The sequence below is a fragment of the Typopeltis vanoorti genome, chromosome 5 (genome assembly GCF_054136105.1).
Source record: "Typopeltis vanoorti isolate ZY-2024b chromosome 5, IOZ_Tvanoo_1.0, whole genome shotgun sequence".
Classification (NCBI taxonomy): Eukaryota; Metazoa; Arthropoda; class Arachnida; order Uropygi; family Thelyphonidae; genus Typopeltis; species Typopeltis vanoorti.
The window spans coordinates 137,871,232-137,892,141 of NC_143553.1; the positions used below are offsets into that span (position 1 = coordinate 137,871,232).

Consider the following 20,910-nt stretch of genomic DNA (forward strand, 5'->3'; position numbering starts at 1 on the left):
TGCTGAAGACCAAACAATTACAGCCGAGATCAACTCAAAGCAACTTGAGCATGTGCAGGATGTGGTACTTCAGAAACAGCCAGGACTAGTTAATTAGAAGAAAGTGCTATGCTTACAGGACAACACAAAACTTCATACTGCTAAACTTACCCATTAGAAGATTTATGCCTTAGGATGGGAGATATTCCCTCATCCTCCATATTATCCTGACATTTCACCAAGCAATTATCTTTTTTTTTTTTTTTGGCACTAGACAAATTACATGTGAAATAGATATTTCTGCAATAAAACAGATTGAAGCGGAGGTTGCTAGGTTTATTACTACTAAAGACAAAAGGTTTTATAAAAGCGGAATTTAAAGCTTGTATCTCGTTGGGAAAGAGTGGTAGATTGCGAAGATGCTTATTTTAATGAATAAAATATTTTATGAAAATTTTTACAGTTGTTTAATTTTATTATGAAAAAACGCACAAACTTCTCTTTGGTTACCTGATACAATTAAATCCCACTATAGCAAATATATAACCAAAGGAATAAATGTCATAATGCCATCACTATAATCAACACCATAACAAAGCACCATTTATACCGAACTCACCACTATCAAAAAAGTCTTGACCACAATTCCACAGTATCATTTACAATAGCTATTTAAAAAAAATAAAAATAAATAAAAAATTCTTTTGTGTGAGGTCTCTGTAGAAGGGTTGACTGCATAGCAAATTTTCTTTAAAATGGCACTATTGCAGTAGTTCAAGATACTAGAAATGGACTTTTGCATCATTATTCAAGTATGTGCAGGATGAGCTAAATTAAATCAACGATTAGCAAAACAATTTCAAAACATTACATATAACTGTAGTGTTTCTAACACTTTTTTCCTTTTGAAAATCACTTCTTGCAGCTTGTGTTTATGGAAGTGCAAAAACACTTCAGTCATTGCATTAAAATTCTATGTTTACTGGATCCTAAAAATCCAATAAACAGAATCTCAGCAAGTTATGAGTGCTGCCTATATTACTTATGAAATTTCATAACTGTACTAAAATATTTCATTGAAATTGTGACCAGGAAAAAGCATCTCTATGAGTAAATCCAAACAATGAAAGGTTCAAAGGAAAGATGATAGATATAACTTATTTAAAAATTCCAAAGATGTACTTGCTCATTTTATAAACAATTTTATGCAAACAGCACCTACTAAGTACTAGTATTTAATTATGAAATGTTATACATCTTGTGTTTTCTATATAAACTTAAATCATTTAAGCCATTTAACGATGTGAATTGAGTGCACGTACATGTGCATGCACACACTGCTTGGAAAGAAGCCAACAGACATCCCCACAGGCAAGATGAATTATGCCATGTAACAAGTCAAGTTGCTCCCAAGTTTGCACGATGCTCCCAAGTCAGTGCAACTGTGTCTGGGTGAAATGGCTGTGAGAAGGGAACTGATGGAGTTTGAATGAGGCATTGTGATAGAATACCATGTTGCCGGCCTATCTGTTTGACAAATTGTTGACAAAGTGGGTCATCTCAGGTCAAGAATCAGTGATACCATACTAGATGGAAGCTCAGGGAGTCAAATCCCAAATGCTACCTGCAGTGGAAAACCAACCACATTCACTGAATTGACTGTAGGGTGCTACAAAGGATGTATAAAAACTGCCATGCTGAATGAAGAGTTCCAGGCATCAACAGGAACACAAATCTGTACTAAAATATACAGAACCAAGGCTCACAACATGGGTTTCCTTGGTAGGACTGCAATATATAAGAAATACATTGTATAAACCAACATACAGCATTATTGTCAGTGGTGCAAAGAGCATGTACTAGGACCCAGAAGCTTGGAAAGTTATGTTATGGAGTAACAAGTCATGATACACTCTACTGAGCAGATGGACGAGTGTAGTTGTGGCAGATGACAGTGAACAACTTTTAGCAGAGTGTGTAATCCCAACTATGAAATTCAGAGGTGGCTTTTTGATGACATGGTCCTGTTTTTCCTAGTTTGGCATTGAATCTGTTTGTGATGCCATTAACAATCAAACTCTATGTATCTGAACAATACAATGCTTCCTACTTTGTGGTAGGACTGCAATATTCAAGTCCCACATCACCTGAACCAACTGCAAAGAGTGTACAGTGGAACATGGAAGTTTAACATGTGTCACATGGAGTGGTGAATCATGCTACAACCTCTACCAAGCAAATAGACAAGTGTGGGTGCAGCAGATGCTAACAAACATCTCTTACCGGAGTGATTAACTCCACCTATGAAATTCAGAAGTGGTGGTGTGATGGTATAATCTCGTTTTTGGTGATGCTGTTTATGATGCTATAAACACTGAACTGAGAATTATCTGACAATGAAATGCTTCTTACTTGGTGCTGTTTCTATGGAAGTGACCATGTCTCTTTAGTAAGACAATGCAGTGTCATAAGGCTACTGCTGTAACTATTTGTGAACATGAATGTCACCACACTTGACTGGCATCCACAGAGCACTGATCTCCACCCTACTGAACATCTGTAGGATGAACTGAAGCATCATGTAAGGTCAAGAGACATCTGCCCGCACAACAGCCGGAGATTATTACATGCCTGCAGGAAGAATTGTCCAAAATTCCCAAAATTCTCCTTTCGCTGCAGTCATCGCAGCGAAAGGAGGTCCTACATGGCACCCACCTTAATAAGGTGGTTGCCAGGGCCGTTTATTCTTTATACTGTAATGTCTGTTAACTTCTAAGAAGAATATGCGTACACACACACACACACACACACACCTAGTTTAGCCATAAATACTGTTACAACTTGAACAGTGCATAAACCTTTAATATATCAGTAAATCAATTTAAGCACATAGAAACCACATTTATAATGTGCACATAACAGCACTTTATGTTTGATATGCCCTCCCCCCCTTTGCCTTCACGCATGTCCAAGTTGATTAGGTCACATATCAATGGTTTCATGCAAAATGGAAATGCTGCTACTGCTCACTCCAAATCCACCATCAGGCTGGCGATGCTAGGATGTAGTTTCTTGCAGGCTACTCTTTCAAGTTCCAATTACAATTTAACGTCCGATGGATTCAGATTGGGACTTCCAGATGGTGATGTGTTCAGACACATTCACCTCTAACCACTGTTGTGTAGTCCCTACTTGTGTGCAGGGGCTAAGTCCTGTTGGAACTTAGCCCCTGCACACAAGTAGGGACTACACAACTCAAGGGCCCAAACAGGTTCTAGCATAGTGTCTTGATACACTTTGGCAGAGGTTTTGATCTCTTTCTTCCAGAAATGCAACTTGGATACACTCACAAACCATCACTGATGGAGGGGAATGACCTCTCTGAAACCTGAATGCTAGGGCAGGTACTGTGACTATCCAATGGATAGTCACAGTACCTGCATATACCAAGACATATACCCGATCATTTTGGCAGTTAAATGACTCTTCAATGGTGAAAATCTGATCTGTGTACCACTGGAGAGGTGACTGATTTTACCACCCTCTGCCACATAAGTTGTGGTGTAACGAAGTGTCTAGTAGAATGATGACAGGCTTTCACTCCCCCACCCCGTGTCATCATTCTTGCAAAACATTCATCTCTCGTGACATTACTTTCTGCGTTATCATATGATTACGACAGAGGCATGCCTTCACAGCCCTCACAAGCTGTCGATCCTAACTCAAGATGGTCAATCTGTTCTTTGACAGTCAGATACTTCTGTATCATTATAATAGTCCGATACACAAACATCCTACTGATTCCAAGTGCTTTCAGCATGTTGAAATAACAAGCGGCTGGATTCCAACCTTGGAAGTGCTACTATAGCTACACAGTTCTTATAATCTCCCCAAATGTATGTTAACGCATACAACTCTACTGATAAATATGCCAATGTTCGTTGGGCACTAATTAAACTGGGAGCATGTAATCCTGTGGGTGGCAAAGAAGTTGTAACAATATTTATGGCAAGACTGTGTGTGTTTATTTTTTTTTTTAATGCACAAACTGTTTACACTCAGATAAGGGATCAAACCAAGAATATAATTCCCTGGCATCTTTATATAAATATTTTTACATGGTAATGCATAAAATATTGACATTTATTGGGCAAATGTTACAAATTTGATCATCATGTCGTTCAGATCCTGGAATGTATTTATTGGTAATATGTTTAATAAGTATTTGTGAAAGTGTACATTATTTGTTGGTATAGAGCTCCAAGACATATCTCATGACATTACTGGATAATTACCTTCTTGGAACATGATCCATAACCATGGATCATGTTCCAGGAAAGTAGCTTCCTTTGAGACCTCTTCAGGGAATGCTACAAAACTGTTCTCAAAAGGGTTCAAGTCAAAAACGCCTCAAAACTGTCAATCCTGATAATCAGGATAGATGTTTCAACAAAATAAATTTCAGAGAAGCCATTTGAAATCAAATTTAATTGTTAAAATTTCAAGTTTGTAAACTGCTTTTTTGGACTTTTCTGGTCAATGCAGTGTTGACAGGGAGCACAGCACTGCCAGAGTGCTGCAATGTTTTGACATTTTCTGGATATCAGATTTTATATTATTGAGATAAATGAGTTTCTTTACAGCACCCAAAGAGTTACAAAATAAAAATAAAATTTTCTGTATTACTCAGTATATTTGCAAACATAAACACAATTTTTGCCTTTGCTACTGTCATATGGTGTCACTGTAACTTACTGAAACATGTACTAATGAACTGAACAATGTATACAACTAAGTTTCAATGATAAACAACTATTGACTTTTAATTTATAATATGAATGTATCAACATAAGTTTTTGTGTGCCACACTAAATCAAGGAGGAATGACTAAACTTCTAGTCACTTCCTCAGGTTACACTTAAGACTTGCCTACATAAAGTCACAGTATTTCCACACAAAATACTTGCCTTGTTATCCATAATTTTATCCCGAATTTCCACAAGATCCTCCTTTGTAAACACAAATCCAACATTACCTCTAATATGAGGTAAGAGCCTTGAAAGAAAAAAAATAACAAATAAAAACAATAAGAGTAAATTCAAACAGAACATGTTTACTTAAATCAAACAACTTTTCATATTTTAGTTCTCCTGTTTAAAGAACCAACAACCTAATAAAGAAATGAAAAATTCAAACTATCTTTAAATTTAAGTTAAATTTAAAGTTTGTGTTAAGGAACGTGCCATGGACTTAAACTAGCTGATGGATGTACACAACATCTACATCTTAAACAGCAGAGTACGATGGTAAATCTGTAGACACTGTCACTGTTTCATAGGAATTTGAGATGTTTTATTTCTCCCCAAATATTCTTAGGGATTTGGTTTTTCTAGTTGCATTCTAATACTGGCAATGGTAAAAGTTTATTTTTCACTTGGTCAGACTATAATAAATTTAGTTTAATCCATTATCCAAGTGTGTGCAAACAAAGTTTACACCTGAAAGTATCTTCAGGACTGGGGTAAAGTGGTACAACACCGGGCAACTCCTTGCAAAGGTGGAGCAAGCTACCAACACTCCTATCTCAGTATCTCCCATAATGCAAAACACATCTCCTTGCAGATATGTATAATGTTATGCATTAAGGGAAGGGCCACTACTCAGACTAGTTTTGACCTTTATTGAGGTCTTTTCAGTGGGAGCCAGGCCCAAGTGGAGATACCAAGGCAGAAGCATTAGCAAGGTCATCTCCTCCTATAGGAGCTGCCAAACGGTGTTTTGTTCTGCTTGGTATCTCCATGTGGGCCTGGCTCCCACTGAAGAGGCAGAAGCATTAGCAAGGTCATCTTGTTACACCTGATATCTTAGGAATATAGTATTCTCAGCCATCATGGTGTAACATGAAGAATAAATATCATAAGTTAAAACCCCTACATAAAAAAAAAATGAATTATTTAATGGAAAATTTCTTGCATCCAGTAAAATGTATAAAACGTAAGGGTTGTTGTTAAAGTAGCTGATAAAGGAAGGAATGTATTAATATTGTAATATGACTTAAAATAAGGAATTCTAACTAAATAAGTAGCTAACAAAGGAAAGTATAGATTAATATTGTAATACGATTAAAAATGAGAGTTAAGTAAATAAGTAGAAATGGGCGAGTCATAAAATACGTTATGTGAGAGATTAAGTTATTAAGTAGAATTCATAAGAAAAGTTTGAAAGGGGATTAAGTCAGGCTAGCACAAGAAAAGCAAAGCTATCGCTTAAGGCTGATCCCCGGATTGAAACATTGAGAATGGGCTTGCCGATCAAATGACGTTTGGCAAGAAAACGCCACCCTAATTGGTCGATGATTAAAAAACAAGTAGAAGGAGGAGAAAGGAAGTAAGAAAAGGTGCCGTTAGGGGAGCAGCTATAAAAGGGTTGGTAACCCCCACGGAAAAAAAAAAACCTTTTTGGATAGTCGCTTTTGGCCTTGGAGTTTGGTTTTGGTTCCGGTGGAGTTCACGGGGTTTTCCTGAGTGGCGACAGGGGTGATATCCCCTCGTCACAACACGGAAACGAAAGTGAGTGGGATTTCGATTCCCGTTTTCCCGAGTAGGAAGCAAAGAAAAAAATTGCCATAGAGTCCTAGAGAAGGAGGGATCTTCTTAGTTTCAACGCTAGTGATAACTACGCAAAACAGAAAGCTGTAAAGAGATCTATGTCCTCGTTGCTAATAGTAGAGCAAACGTGTGTTAAAGTATTCCAGAGTTACAAGAAGTTATACCAGAGGTTCGTTTGGAAAAGGATAAAGGCCCATATGAAAAGCTCAAGAAAGGTACTGTAAATCATAACCTATGTTAGCTAGAAATTTGTCTGTGAAAAGTATCGTGATTCCAATACAGAACTGTTGAAGTTATACTAGGACTTTTGTATATGATAGAATGTGTTATGTGTAGATTGACTAGTGTTAAAGATTTGTGAATGATTAAGAGTCCTAAGGTATTTTTGCATGTCTATTATATTGCACAAGATATTTAAATGATATAATTGTGTGTTGGTGCAAATAACGGTATAACGGAATAGTGTGAATTAAGTAATTACGTATCCTAAGAATTGAATACCTAATGTAATGTATAAAATAATTGAAATGTCACAAGTATGTGTTAGCAGTGAATGATTTGTTAATCTACTTCAGTATGAATAATCAGATAGTGTAAATTGATCTAATTTGTTCACATCAGGTGAATTTATGAATTAATGTGTATGGCGGCATAATCACAAATAGCCATATTGCTTGTAATAATTTAATGTTAGTTTATAAGTATTTTAGTTTAGTATTTGAATTGTACCATGTTTAGAAACTTAATAAACCTTTTGTTCAGTGATAAAAGAGTTGTCTGATGTTGCTAATCCAATGCACCGCTTAAAATCATCGTACTAATCACACAGGAAAATTTAATGTTGAGGAAAGAGATTAAGAGTCACGACTGCAATAATATTTAAATACTAAGAGATATATTCGAGATTGACTTTCTCCCTATTTATGACAACATAAATGGTGCAGTTGATAACCACTTGAAAATATTGTACTTAGTCACGTGGAAAATTTAAGTTGAGAATCGAGTTAAGTGTCACGACTGCAATAGTTACACTTTCAAATATATTTGAGTTCTTTCTCCTTGTTTATATATGTAATATCCTAAACTAAATATCCCAAAAGGTGCAGTATAAATATAAATATTAGGGGTACTACGGGGAGCAATAACTTAGATATTGGTATAAGTTTTGGTAAAATCTCGGGCATAGAAGTTAGAAGAATATAGATAAAAGGAATTTGTATGATTAGAGTAGAAATCGTAAATTGGGACACAACAATCTCCTCCTATAGAAGCTGCCAAACGGTGTTTTGTTCTGCTTGGTATCTCCACTTGGGCCTGGCACCCACTGAAGAGACCTCAATAAAGGTTGAAACTATTCTGGGTAGTGGCCCTTCCCTTAATGCATAACATTATACATATCTGCAAGGAGATGTGTTTTGCATTATGGGAGATACCGAGATAGGAGTGTTGGTAGCTTGCTCCACCTTTGCAAGGAGTTGCCCGGTGTTGTACCACTTTACCCAAGTCCTGAAGATACTTTCAGGCGCAAACTTTGTTTGCACACACTTGAATAAAGGATTAAACTAAATTTATTATACTGGCAATGGTACTGATGCAAAAGTTTCTGCTTATGCAAATATAGCACAAGAGGGCTGTCTTTTGACAGCAATCTTGTGCTATATTTGCTTGCTTTATTAACATTCATTTCATTTTCTGGCAGCTTACCTTATTGAGTCCATAAATGTATATCTTGGGATGCCATTTACAATTAAATAAATTCATTTAGTTTGAAAAATATATTAAGAGTATCACTACTCTTAATGCCATAGCAATGGAATGGAATGATTCCATTACATTGGTATGTAATGCTGATTGGTATCCATTTGGATTATGGTCTTCCTCTGGATCTTTTTCTTGCCAGACACTTGTCATCTTCAATTCTGTTTAAGTGACCATACCACCTTAAATTAGCCATGCTCATATATTTTTGAATGCTAACAATAAAGTTGCTTCCTAATATCTTCATTTTTAATATGATTCTGCCAATGATTTAATGTTCTGGCCTCTAATTTTTCTCAGAACTTTCATATCAGTCTCTGATCAAGTGCTTTATTCAACTCTCAAATCCATAACTAAAATTGGTTTGAACATTGTCTTTGTATACTTTAGTGTAATGCTTTGGCTAATTTCTCTTACTCCATATAAATCTATTCAACTGGCCTCTGCTGTATCAGCTTTGCTTATTCTGTTATGTACGTCATTGTATTTTCGATAAAAACTGTGCCTAAAAGCTGAAATATTCACTTGATCTCTGTTTTCCCATGAGAATTCTGAAGTTCATAGTTTGCCTTTATTTCTGATTTTCATGGAAAATTTGTAATTGTTCTTTGAGATATGTACCATAGTTTATTCAATTCATACAAAAATAAAGGAATAATATTTAAAGCCATATATTTCAGCCTGAATATTACAGCCATCAGTGGCAAATGTAATTTACAAGGTAAAACACTAACTATGGACTGATTTGAAATTGAATTATTAGTTAATTTTAAAAAATGTTAATGTGTAATTAGAATAAGACACTCCCACATCTTAAATTGAGAACAATCTGAGTTTGAACAGTGAAGTAAAGATTTAAATTTATAGCAACAAAGATGAAGTAAACAGGTTTCAGACCAAAGGACATTGTGATCTGAATCTATTTCATGCTGTGCCAGGCTAGATTTGAGATTTCCTATTAAAAAGATCTGATAAACAGTTTCTACACCATTCAGTATATCTAAGGTGCAGAAACTATTGATATCAGCAATGTCAAAACGAGTTAGGAAAAATAGTTGTGCACATTTGTGATAGTCATCCAAGATTACATATAAGTGTTGAAAAATCTGAGAAAGGTAGGTCAGCTTCATTATGGTCACTACAAATTGCTGTCTTCTAGAAGGACTAAGTTCTCTTCTCTCAAGATTGCAGCTTGCATAGGCTGGGAGGCTTCATCATCATGATGAAGCCTCCTTAGATATAGAAAATTTGTCGCAAAAAGGTACAACAGATACTTAGGAGAAAAAAAAAAAAAAAAAGATTCGAGACCTGAAAATGTCTCAATTTTTTTGGAGACCCACTATAAACAATCCCCATGTTTCAGAGATTTATTGGTGATGAGACTCAGGTTTATTACTGAGTTAGAATCCAAATGCCAATTCCAAAAATATAAGCATAAATAATTTCTATCAGCAAAAAAAACCAAAGGTTTTCAAAGACTTGGCAATCATCTTTTGGAATAGTGAAGGCATTATTCCAACAGAATTTTTTCATAAAGGTGAGACTTAAGTCTAAGTACAGTGCAATTTTAGTGCATTGATAGTACAGTACATTATGGTTAAAAAAAAATAAATAAAAATAACATACCAGTCAGAATTATCCATGAAATTATCAAGTTTGTTTGGCCAATTATGCTACATCCAACCTGTATAAAGAAGTGACTAATTTATTGAGTCTAAAAGTGCTGCCTATGAAAACATCACTTCGTCAAATTCCTGACATGTACCCTCAAGGGGGTGTACAGGATATGATAATACTACATGAAAAATTTACATCATTGCTGATATCCTATCTACAATATTCCTCAAAATCAATCTGTTACCTGTCAGACACATTATCAAATCTTATATTTCTATCTTCTAAGGCAATGTTTAAAGCTGTATAACTGAGAGGAGACCTCCACATAGCCTTTAAAGGAATGCGGAGAACCGACCAGGGCTTCTGACCTAATGTCCAATCCTCACCTTCTCGTGGTGCACCCTGTTGGGTATCTACTTTGATACTGAACGAACGAGGATGGGCTGGCAATTTGGGATTTAGCCGACCAAATTGTATTCTTATTGGTTAAACCAAAATAAAAAATGATGGTACAACATGACAAAATTTCATGCCGGCTGGGGCGTCGCCCGGTTAAACAAGGCCCCCGTTGTTTTCGCCAGGGAACCAGGGCGAACAGCGAAAAGTCAGCTACTGGAACAAATCTGAAAACAAACCCCAACTCAACATCACCAGAGTTAAAGATCGGTACTATCAACGTAAGAAGCCTGAATGGCAAAGAAATGGAGCTAGCTGAGGAATTAGATAAGTACCAGATCGACATAATAGGGGTGACTGAAACAAAAAAGACCAAAACTGGTGAGATCTTTCTGAGCAATAAATACAAAATGTTATATTCAGGCAATGACAATCAAGGAAAAGAAGGAGTAGCCATAGTATTCAACACAAAATACGAGGCTAATCTTCTTGAATGGCAGGCAGTCTCAAGTAGAGTAATGTGGGCAAATATGAGAATGGGGAACTGGACAATGAGACTTATTTGTGCCTATGGTCCCACAGAAGGTTCTACTAAGGTAGAAGTGGAGGAATTTTTTGAGGCTTTAGAAAAAGCAACTGACACAATGAAAAAGGAAAAGTTGGTCCTTGTTGGGGATCTAAATAGTAGAGTAGGAAATGATTGTGAGACATACAAAAATATTTTGGGAAAATTTGGAGAAAAGAGCAAAGCTAATAATAATGGCAAATATCTGTTGGATTTCTGCTCAGGACATGGACTGGTTATTACTAACACCATGTTCCAACATAAAAATGTGCACAAATTCACATGGAGAGAAGAGGCTAGGAATAAGAAAAGTCTCATTGACTATGTTATTGTTGATAGTGATGTTTTCTCCCTGGTGCAGGACACCAGAGTGTACAGAGGATTTGAAATTGGAAGTGATCACTATTTAGTCTTGAGCAGGATAAAATTGAATTTCATATTGAAAAGAATAACATGTAAGAAAGTTTTAAAGCGAATAAAAGTTGAGCAGCTCTCAGATGTGAACTGTAGACTAAAATACAGAAATATTATTGAAAAGAAAATGAAAGAGTTGGAGAACAGGAATCAAACCTTGGAGATTCAGTGGCAAACTCTGAAGGAAACATTGATTGATTCTGCCAGAGAGGCATGTGGTGAGGTTGTGTGCAAGGATAAAAAAATCAGAACTCCCTGGTGGACACAGGAAGTTAAAGAGGCAGTGAAGGAAAAGAAGAAAGCATATCAAAAGTTCCTGGCAAATAAGTCAGCTTTTACTCTTACAGAATACAAAGACAAATGTAAGAAAGCTAAACAGCGTGTAAAACTAGCTAAACAAAAGTCATGGGAGGACTTTGGCAAGAATATAGAAAATAAATATCAAGAAGGTGGCAAAATATTCTGGAGGTTGTTGAAGAAGCTTAGGAATGGAGGAAAGAGTGCTGTAAAAGGAATTAGAGATGATAAAGGTGAAATGAAAACAGGAGAAAAAGATATCCTTGAAGTATGGAGTAATTACTTTGAAAAACTGCTAAATGCAACAAGCAGTGATGACAGCACAGTGATAAAAAACACTGACCAGGCATGCAGTCAGGAATACATATCCATACTTGAAGTAGAAAAAGCCATCAAAGGTTTGAAATGTGGAAAGGCAGCAGGAGTAGATGATATTCGACCAGAAATGCTGAAGTATGGTGGTATAAGAGTCTTACAGTGGCTGCACTGCATAGTTCAGAAAGCCTGGACAGAGGGACGAATTCCCGATGATTGGAGTAGAGCTCTCATAGTACCCATATATAAAAAGGGAAATAAAACTGAATGTGAGAATTACAGAGGTATTTCCCTACTGAGTGTTCCTGGCAAGATCTATGCAAGTATACTTGAGAAACGGTTGAGAGGAATTGTGGAAGAAAAGCTTGGTGAAGAACAAGCTGGATTCAGGCCAAATAGAGGCTGTCAGGATCAGATCTTCACTTTACGACAAATAGTCGAGAAAGCATGGGAATATAACAAAGATCTGTATTTAAGTTTTGTCGATTTGGAAAAGGCATATGACAAGGTGCCAAGAGAGAAGCTATTCAATACACTGCAGTTATATGGTGTCAATGGGGCATTATATCAAGCAATACTTAGTCTTTATTTGAGTTGTGAGTCAGCAGTTAGAATTGAAGGAAGTACAGGAAGATGGTTTAATGTTAAATCTGGTGTGAGACAAGGATGTACGTTATCCCCTCTGTTATTCATTATATATATGGATCACATTATGAAGGAATGTGGCATTAAACCTGATATCAAAATTGGAGATGTTAATGTCAGCTCTTTGCTTTATGCGGATGATGTTATACTTCTAAATAAATCCGCTACAAGTCTGCAAGATTCTCTGACTAAATTGAATAGCTGTTGTAATAGATATGGTATGAAGGTCAGCAATAAAAAGACAAAGACAATGAAAATAGGCAGAATCATTGAAAATGTCAACTGTGTTGTGAATGGAGAACCGGTGGAACAAGTAAAACATTTCAGCTACTTAGGCACAATTTTTACTGAAGATGGTAAACTAAATATAGAAATAGACAACAGAATCAGCAAAGCTGGTATGGTGGGAAGTCAATTGAATAAATTCATATGGAATAAGAAAGAAATTAGTCGGAACACTAAATTAGCTGTATACAAGACTGTGTTCAAACCAATTTTAACTTATGGATCTGAAAGCTGGGTCAGAAGTAAAACACTTGACCAAAGACTAGAGACCGCAGATATGAGAGTCCTGAGAAAGATTAGAGGCGTGAACAGATGGCATCAATGGCAATATCATATTAAAAATGAGGATATTAGGAAAGAACTTGACATTGTCAGCATCCAGGAATGCGTTAGCAGAGCTAATCTCAGATGGTATGGTCACTTAAATAGAATGGGAGAGGAAAGATTAGCAAAACAAGTGTTCTCTGCCAGGTTGGCAGGAAAACGACCCAGAGGAAGACCAAGATATAGGTGGATTGATACGGTACAAAGTGCCTTAGACGATAGAAATATAAGATCTGATAATGTTGGAGTCTTGACAAGTAACAGACTGATTTGGAGGAAAATTGTGGATAGGAAGTTAGTAATGATGTAATTTTTTCATGTAGTACTGTCATATCCTGTACACCCCTTGAGGGTACATGGCAGGAATTTGATGATGATGATGATGAAGGCAATGTTTACAGTATCAATCCACCTATATCTTGGTCTTTCTCTGGGTCTTTTTCCTGCCAACCTGGCAGAGAACACTTGTTTTGCTAATCTTTCCTCTCTCATTCTGTTTAAGTGATCATATCACCTGAGATTAGCTCTGCTACAAAATTCGTGGATACTAGCAATGTCAAGTTACTTCCTAATACCCTCGTTTTTAATATGATATTGCCATCTGTTCACATCACTAATCTTTCTCAGGACTCTCATATCTGTGGTCTCTACCAGAAGTAAAACACATGACCAAAGACTAGAGAACATCACTTTAAAATAAGAAATTAAAGAAAAACAAAGACTGGTTTAACCACCTTACCGGCCGTTATGGATCAAATACGCATCTGCATACGCTTCGTATCCATCATATATTTCATTGTTGTAACAATGGTATTATAATTTTAATAAGCACTTCGCCTCCATGATAACGTGAACGTCTATAGACGTCTTGGCCGGTAGCGTGGTTAAAGTCATGATCATACATTTTTCCAAAATACTTATATCTGGGTTAAACATTCAAAATAGACAAGAGATTTAGCAAAGCTGGTATGGTGGGGGTGCCAGTTGAATAAATTTATAAAGACTAAGAGAGAAATTAGCCAAAACACTAAACTAGCAGCATATAAGGCAATCTTCAAACCAGTTTTAAGTTGTGAAAAGAGTTGAGTTAGAAATAAAGCACCTGATCATGAGAACTGAAAAAAATTAGGGACTCAACAGATGGCAACAATAGCAGAATCATCAAAAATGAAGATATTAGGAAAGAACCTGATATTGTTAGCATTCAAGATTAACACTCAAGGAATGGGAAAAGAAAGGATAGCAAAACAGGTGTTTGATGCCAAAATGGCAAGAAAAAGATGTTAGCTATGCCAATATTGAAAGGCTAACAATAGATTAATTTGCAGGAAATTGTTGAGGAGATTAATAATAATCTAAACTTAATCAGGTAGTGATGTCAATAGTAGCCAGAACATTCCTTGAGGGTACATATCAGGAAACTAATGATCTAGAAAGTATAGTAAATACTTGGCTATTTTGTAATTAGATATATCGCTGTTTCTCCACTACCATGACTCTTACCTGGCCTTTTGGAGATGGTTTCCCAATTAAATTTTTAAGACAGTCATCTCAGAGATGAGATCAAAATGTATCATTGAGATGTTTTGTCTTATATGACTTAATTGCCAGGATGTCTTCTCACCTTCAATGTTTGTTTTATTTAACACTCAGGATAGTAATTTTTAATTACGGAGGTCTGTAATATAAAGCAGTCCTATGAAAGAGAATACATGTATGAAAGAGTTAATTTGCAATCTAACTGTCCAAATAGTAGTCATTTAGGTATTTGGACAGTTGAGCTTTGTGGATAAGAAGATTAAGAGGTCAGAGGTTTTAGGAATACCTCTTAGAAATTTAGAAAGATACAACAGATGATGGATGTTACTGAATAAGGCAAGGAAACCTTGAGCCAGAAAAGGCCAAAAAAGAAGATTCTAAATTAGCCATTCTCTGGTAGGCATTGTTGGTTCTCACAGAGAGAGAGAGAGAGAGAGAGAGAGAGAGAGAGATCAAATAATGGACATTGAACATGAACTTTGGACAATGATATAGCAGTAACTTTGGTTTGTCAAAAGGTCTAGTTGTCTGGTTAAGTGAAGTTGGTGAAGCAGATGTTAAAATGATTTTTTTAATAAGGATTCTGGCATGCTTTCTATACTGTGCTGCTTTTGTTTATTGGGATTAGTTATTGATGGAGATTTATATCGACTGTGTCATCATTGATTTGTACTATGGGTTTTATGTAACTAGCTTATATGGAATTCCTTAAATGTAAAATATTTACTCTATTTTTAATTTAATGAGAAAAATTTATTTTCATGGCATAACATATCTAGATTGGTGGCATGGTAAGCAAGGTTTAACTATACTTTAAAATTCTGATGTTGGAACACACACACCATATGAATATTTACTTACAAGAACAGTGTTCTTATCTACTTACTTTTCGAGAGCTGGATTATTTTCCAGATGTCCTCTGATAGCTTTACGTATCATGGTGTTCTTGCCCATAAGCAGTATGGCATATTTCCTTAAGGAAAGCCGTATCTGCTGCATCTGACGGGATCCTACATTGTCCACACCAACAATGAAACATTTTGGATACTCATCCAAAAGTTGCTAAAGGGGGAAAAAAGACAAAATTAGCATATTTCAAATCTATATCAAAACAGAAATGTCTATAATGGCAATTCTTAATAGTAACTTGTTCTGAACTTTGTAAATCATACATAAAGAAATACATGTATGAAAAAGTTAATTTGCAATCTAACTGTCCAAATAGTAGTCATTTAGGTATTTGGACAGTTGAGCTTTGTGGATAAGAAGATTAAGAGACCAGAGGTTTTAGGAATACCTCTTAGAAATTTAGAAAGATACAACAGATGATGGATGTTACTGAATAAGGCAAGGAAACCTTGAGCCAGAAAAGGCCAAAAAAGAAGATTCTAAATTAGCCATTCTCTGGTAGGCATTGTTGGTTCTCACAGAGAGAGAGAGATCAAATAATGGACATTGAACATGAACTTTGGACAATGATATAGCAGTAACTTTGGTTTGTCAAAAGGTATAGTTGTCTGGTTAAGTGATGTTGGTAAAGCAGATGTTAAAATGATTTTTTTAATAAGGATTCTGGCATGCTTTCTATACTGTACTGCTTTTGTTTATTGGGATTAGTTATTGATGGAGATTTATATTGACTGTGTCATCATTGATTTGTACGTTACATTTTGATTCTTGGTTAGATTAAAGGATAGAGTGGGAACATATGGTGAGCTTAAATTAATTCTTGGACAAAACACCCAAACAGATAGCAGGAAGTCTTCTTGCCTTGACAGTGTTTCACATACCACCACCGACAGACTTCCTCCCACCTCAAGGCACAAACTGGCAGAGTATGTGATTATTGATCTGGAAGCCTCATGCACATCAATAAATAACAGATTTGGATCTATGTACTATCTGGTGGTAAGCCTGCACCCACTACCACCATTTTTATTGATGCACCCTCAAAATGAAGATTTTAACATACACTTGAAGGGTATCATTCAAACTGTATGAAGGAGACAAACTGGAATCCCTACACTGATCAAACATGTCATTCACCACTTCATATCTTCAATAAGCAGGGTGGTGGCGTTTCAACAAGCAATGAAGGTCATCTATCACTTAAAGGGTCTAGTTGGCATTTACTCCAACTAGAAAGATGTCCTTTTGCAAGAGTAATACCTTTTGGTTAGAGCTCCTTTTGTGGAAACACGCCACATTATGAGAAGGTGGAATTACTTGACAGGGAGAGGCTGCATATTGTTTGGAAGCACTAATACATCATTCAGCTGGAATTAATTCATAATTCCAACTGAATGATGAATTAAGCATCTCAAAATATATGGAAGATTTGCATCTTGCATTGTATATAACTACTATTACTATTATATATTTAAAAAAAGTAACTGCTATTAACCTTTCAAAGAATATTAGAATGATGTCACTTGCATACCAAAATGATGAAGTTGCCTTACAGTTCAATAAAGTTTCATGAAGTAACAGAGTGAAAATACCCCAACCTCAGGTATCAGGTTACTATGTGTATCTTAACCAGTGTTCCGCAAACTGGTTACAAGTGTTCTGGCGATGAAAGATGTCACATGATATAGTTCCGAGTGCAACTGGCTACTCTGATCCTAACAACTGAAGACTGCTATGCGTGTTGACCTTAAACCAATAAAATATCGTTTATAGGTCAATGGTAGGTTTTATTAAAGGATGCGTTACCTTGCAAAGAAAATAAACCCAAATATTATATCTACGCACCGTTTTTTGCACAGAGAATCCCTACTTACAAAAACATTACCGACAATATTAAAACCTGTACTAGACCAAGTTGTAAATATGGTAAATTACATCAAGTGAAGACCTTTAAAAGCACGCCTTTTTTAAAAAAAACTTTGCATACCTATTGAAGCAAAGTACGAATCTTTGCTTTTGCACACTGAAATAAGATGGTTATCCAGGGGTAAAGTGCTAATCCAAATTTTAGAACTTAAGAATGAATTATTGGCCTTTTTTTTTTTTTTTTTTTCAAAATGCAAGTAGATGCTTTTGTAAATGTCTTCAAAATGATATTTGGTGTGCTAAAATGGCATATTTAGCCAATATTTTTAATTACTTAAATAGCGTTAATACAAGCATTCAAGGGAAAAATTAAAATATTTTGACATCCACTGACAAATTATCAGTTTCAGGAAAAAAAAGTATCTCTTTGGAAAAACTGCATATCAGAAAAAAATACAGTAGATGTTTCCTTCGCTCCATAATAAAAATGTCAAGAGAACTATTTCCGTTATAACAGAACATTTAACAATATTGGAAGAAAAGATTTCCAGTTACTTTCCTTCCTTAAATACACACAATTATGACTGGATATGAAATCCATTTGGCACAGTTAGTACATCGAGTTGTAAAGTTTCATTACAAGAAGAACAATCAGTTAACTCGTCAATGAATTGTACCCTAAAAATTAAATTCTCCGAAGTAACTCTTGAGGAATTTTGGATTTTTGTCCAGGCCGAATAACCAGCTCTCTCCACAAGGGCACTGAAAATATTGTTACAGTTTTCAACATCATATTTGTGTGAGCTTGGTTTCTCAATATTAATCAACATAAAAACTAAACAGTATTAAAGACTTACTAATATAGACAAAGAGATGACGGTAGCTATATCACATATTATATCTGATATTGCTGAAATCTGTTCAAAAAAAGCACACAAGCATTGCATTAAAATAAGCTCTATTTTTATAAAAGGCAAGTACATGCATATTTTTATTGTTAGCTTTATGACCTAATGCTTTTGGTGTTCCCCAAATTTTTCTTATGATTAAGTGTTCTGTGACTTCAAAAAGGTTAAGAACCACTGATGTATAGGTAACATATGGCATACCTAGCAACTGTTAAAAACAGACAATTGTTACAAATTTCAGTCATAGTGAAATAACTTTTGATGCCCTATTGACTGCAGCAATTAATAAAATAGTGGAAAAATGTCAATTCAAATCTTTTTTGAAGCAGTTTCCCCCTTCATGTCTTCAATGGATGCAGAAAATAATTTAATACCTGCAATGCTTCCAGAAACAGAAGTTAATTATCATTTGCAGTGACAATGTGATTTTCAGCTCTTTGCAATCAACTGTTTAATAACCCAGCACAATCACAGCTCTTACCACGTGATGATTGGTTTTTCAGAATAGCAAAAGTGCCATTCTGCAAATAAACCAATCTTTAGGCTACAGATTCATAAATATAATTATTCAAGACAAAATGAGTGAAAACAAGAACCACCTTGAATACTCAGTAGCAGAATCTGAAGAAAATTGATTAAGCTATATAGGCATATAGTTGTCTGCAAGGATAGAAAAATCACTGGTGGAGTTAGAAAGTTAGAGATGGTTATGGAAAATAAATTATATAAAAGTTGCTAGCAAGTTGAGTTCAGCATGCGCTCTGATTGAATACAGAACAAAACATAAGAAATCAAAGCAATGTGTAATTAAAACAAAAGTCATGGGGAGGTTCCATAAACAACAGATAAACATCAGACAGATGGTAATACACTCTAGAGGCTATTGAAAAAAACAACAACAACAACATAGAAATAGAAGAAAGAACTGTAAAAGGAATCAGATAAGAGTAGCATGCAAACTAAACTGAAGATAGATATTCTAGAGCAGTGGTTTTCAAACTTTTTGAAGTCGGGCACATTTAAAATCCTACAAATAATTCTAGGCGCATTATATACAAATTTCTGAGAAATGTTATAATAATTAAGTCAAATATTACAGAAAAAAAATAATGCGATAAAAAAAATAAAATGAAACATACCTTAATTTTATTCATTCTTGTGTTTATGAGAAACATGATGTGTCCTAGCGATTGCTTCAACGTTTGGGCATATATTTGAAAGGCAAACTCTCATTTCCTCGTCAATACATTGAAGAGTTCCTCTCTTTTTTACACTTAATTGTAGAGAGGGTAGAAAATCCCAATTCACATAAATATGATGTTGAAAATTGTAGTAAAATGTTCAAAGCTTTTTTAGATATTGACACATATTCTTTTATAGAAATCCAAAAGGCTTCAAGAGACAATTCCTTATGTTTAATCATCAATCCACGATCAGTGGATATAGCTGCCAGTTCTTCTTCTGTTAATGTTAAACCAAAATCACATGAAGTTTCCATAAATGGGTTTCTAACCCGATCGTATTGTTCAGTGTTAAGTGATGGAAAATAAGAACTCAATTTTTCTTCTAAACTTGTTAAATGTTCAACTATTATTGGAAGTGTTTCATTTATGCAAGTGATACTTACCAATGGAAACATTTCTGAATTACCTTCAACAGCTTTTCTTTTCCAAATCTGTAGTTTTCTCTGAAACACTTTCATTTTGTCAGTGGATGTGAGAATATTTTCTTCTCCCTTGCATGCTAGTATTCAAAATATTGAGCTGCTGAAATATATCGGCCAAATACTGTAACCTGGCAATCCAAAATTCGCACCGAAGGAGGTTATAAAAATGAAATTGTTTCATCTCTTCAAAAAACACAAGAAGTTCTTGTCGTAGCTCGTGTACACGGGTAAGTACTTTCCCCCCTTGACAGCCACCTCACCTCAGTGTGTAAAAGCAGCCGTCTGTGTTGTGAATCCATAACAATACAAAGCTTTTCGAATAAACGCGATTTGACAGGTCTTGTTTTAATAAAGTTTACCATCTGAACAACTTGATCTAAAACTTCTCTTAATTTTTCTCCAATGTTTTTGCCATCAAGGCCTCCTTATGAAGAAAGCAGTGAGTTACGATAACATTCTTTTTGTTTTTTTACAAAAAATGTAAGGCCCTTAACACAGCCCACCATGGAAGGGGCTCCATCTGTACAAATGCCTACACACGACTTCCATGTTAACTGCCATTTATCAAGATAGCTATTCAAAATGTTAAAACGTCCTCACCTTTTGTAGACACACTTAATTTTTTGCAAAAAAAGAAACTGATTTACTATTTGATCTTCATTAATAAAACAGACGAATGCTAAGAGTTGCGCCTTGTTGGTAATGTCTGTTGACTCAACTTGTAATACAAAATTTGAATACTGAAGTTTTATTACTGCATACATTTTTCTTGATATCAGAAGACATTTCTATAATACACCTGTGAACTGTATCGTTGGA

General features: G+C 35.4%; 1 protein-coding gene across 1 annotated transcript in view; it reads right to left on the reverse strand.

Moving 5' to 3' along the window:
* RpLP0 (ribosomal protein LP0) overlaps window positions 1–20,910 on the reverse strand; it is a 62,662-nt gene that overhangs the window by 27,351 nt on the left and 14,401 nt on the right. The window contains exons 3-4 of the mRNA XM_090392771.1: window positions 15,629–15,804; window positions 4,947–5,034 (exon numbers count right to left, since the gene is read on the reverse strand). Coding sequence (XP_090248897.1) covers window positions 4,947–5,034; window positions 15,629–15,804 — 264 coding nt within the window. The remainder of the gene's footprint in view (window positions 1–4,946; window positions 5,035–15,628; window positions 15,805–20,910) is intronic.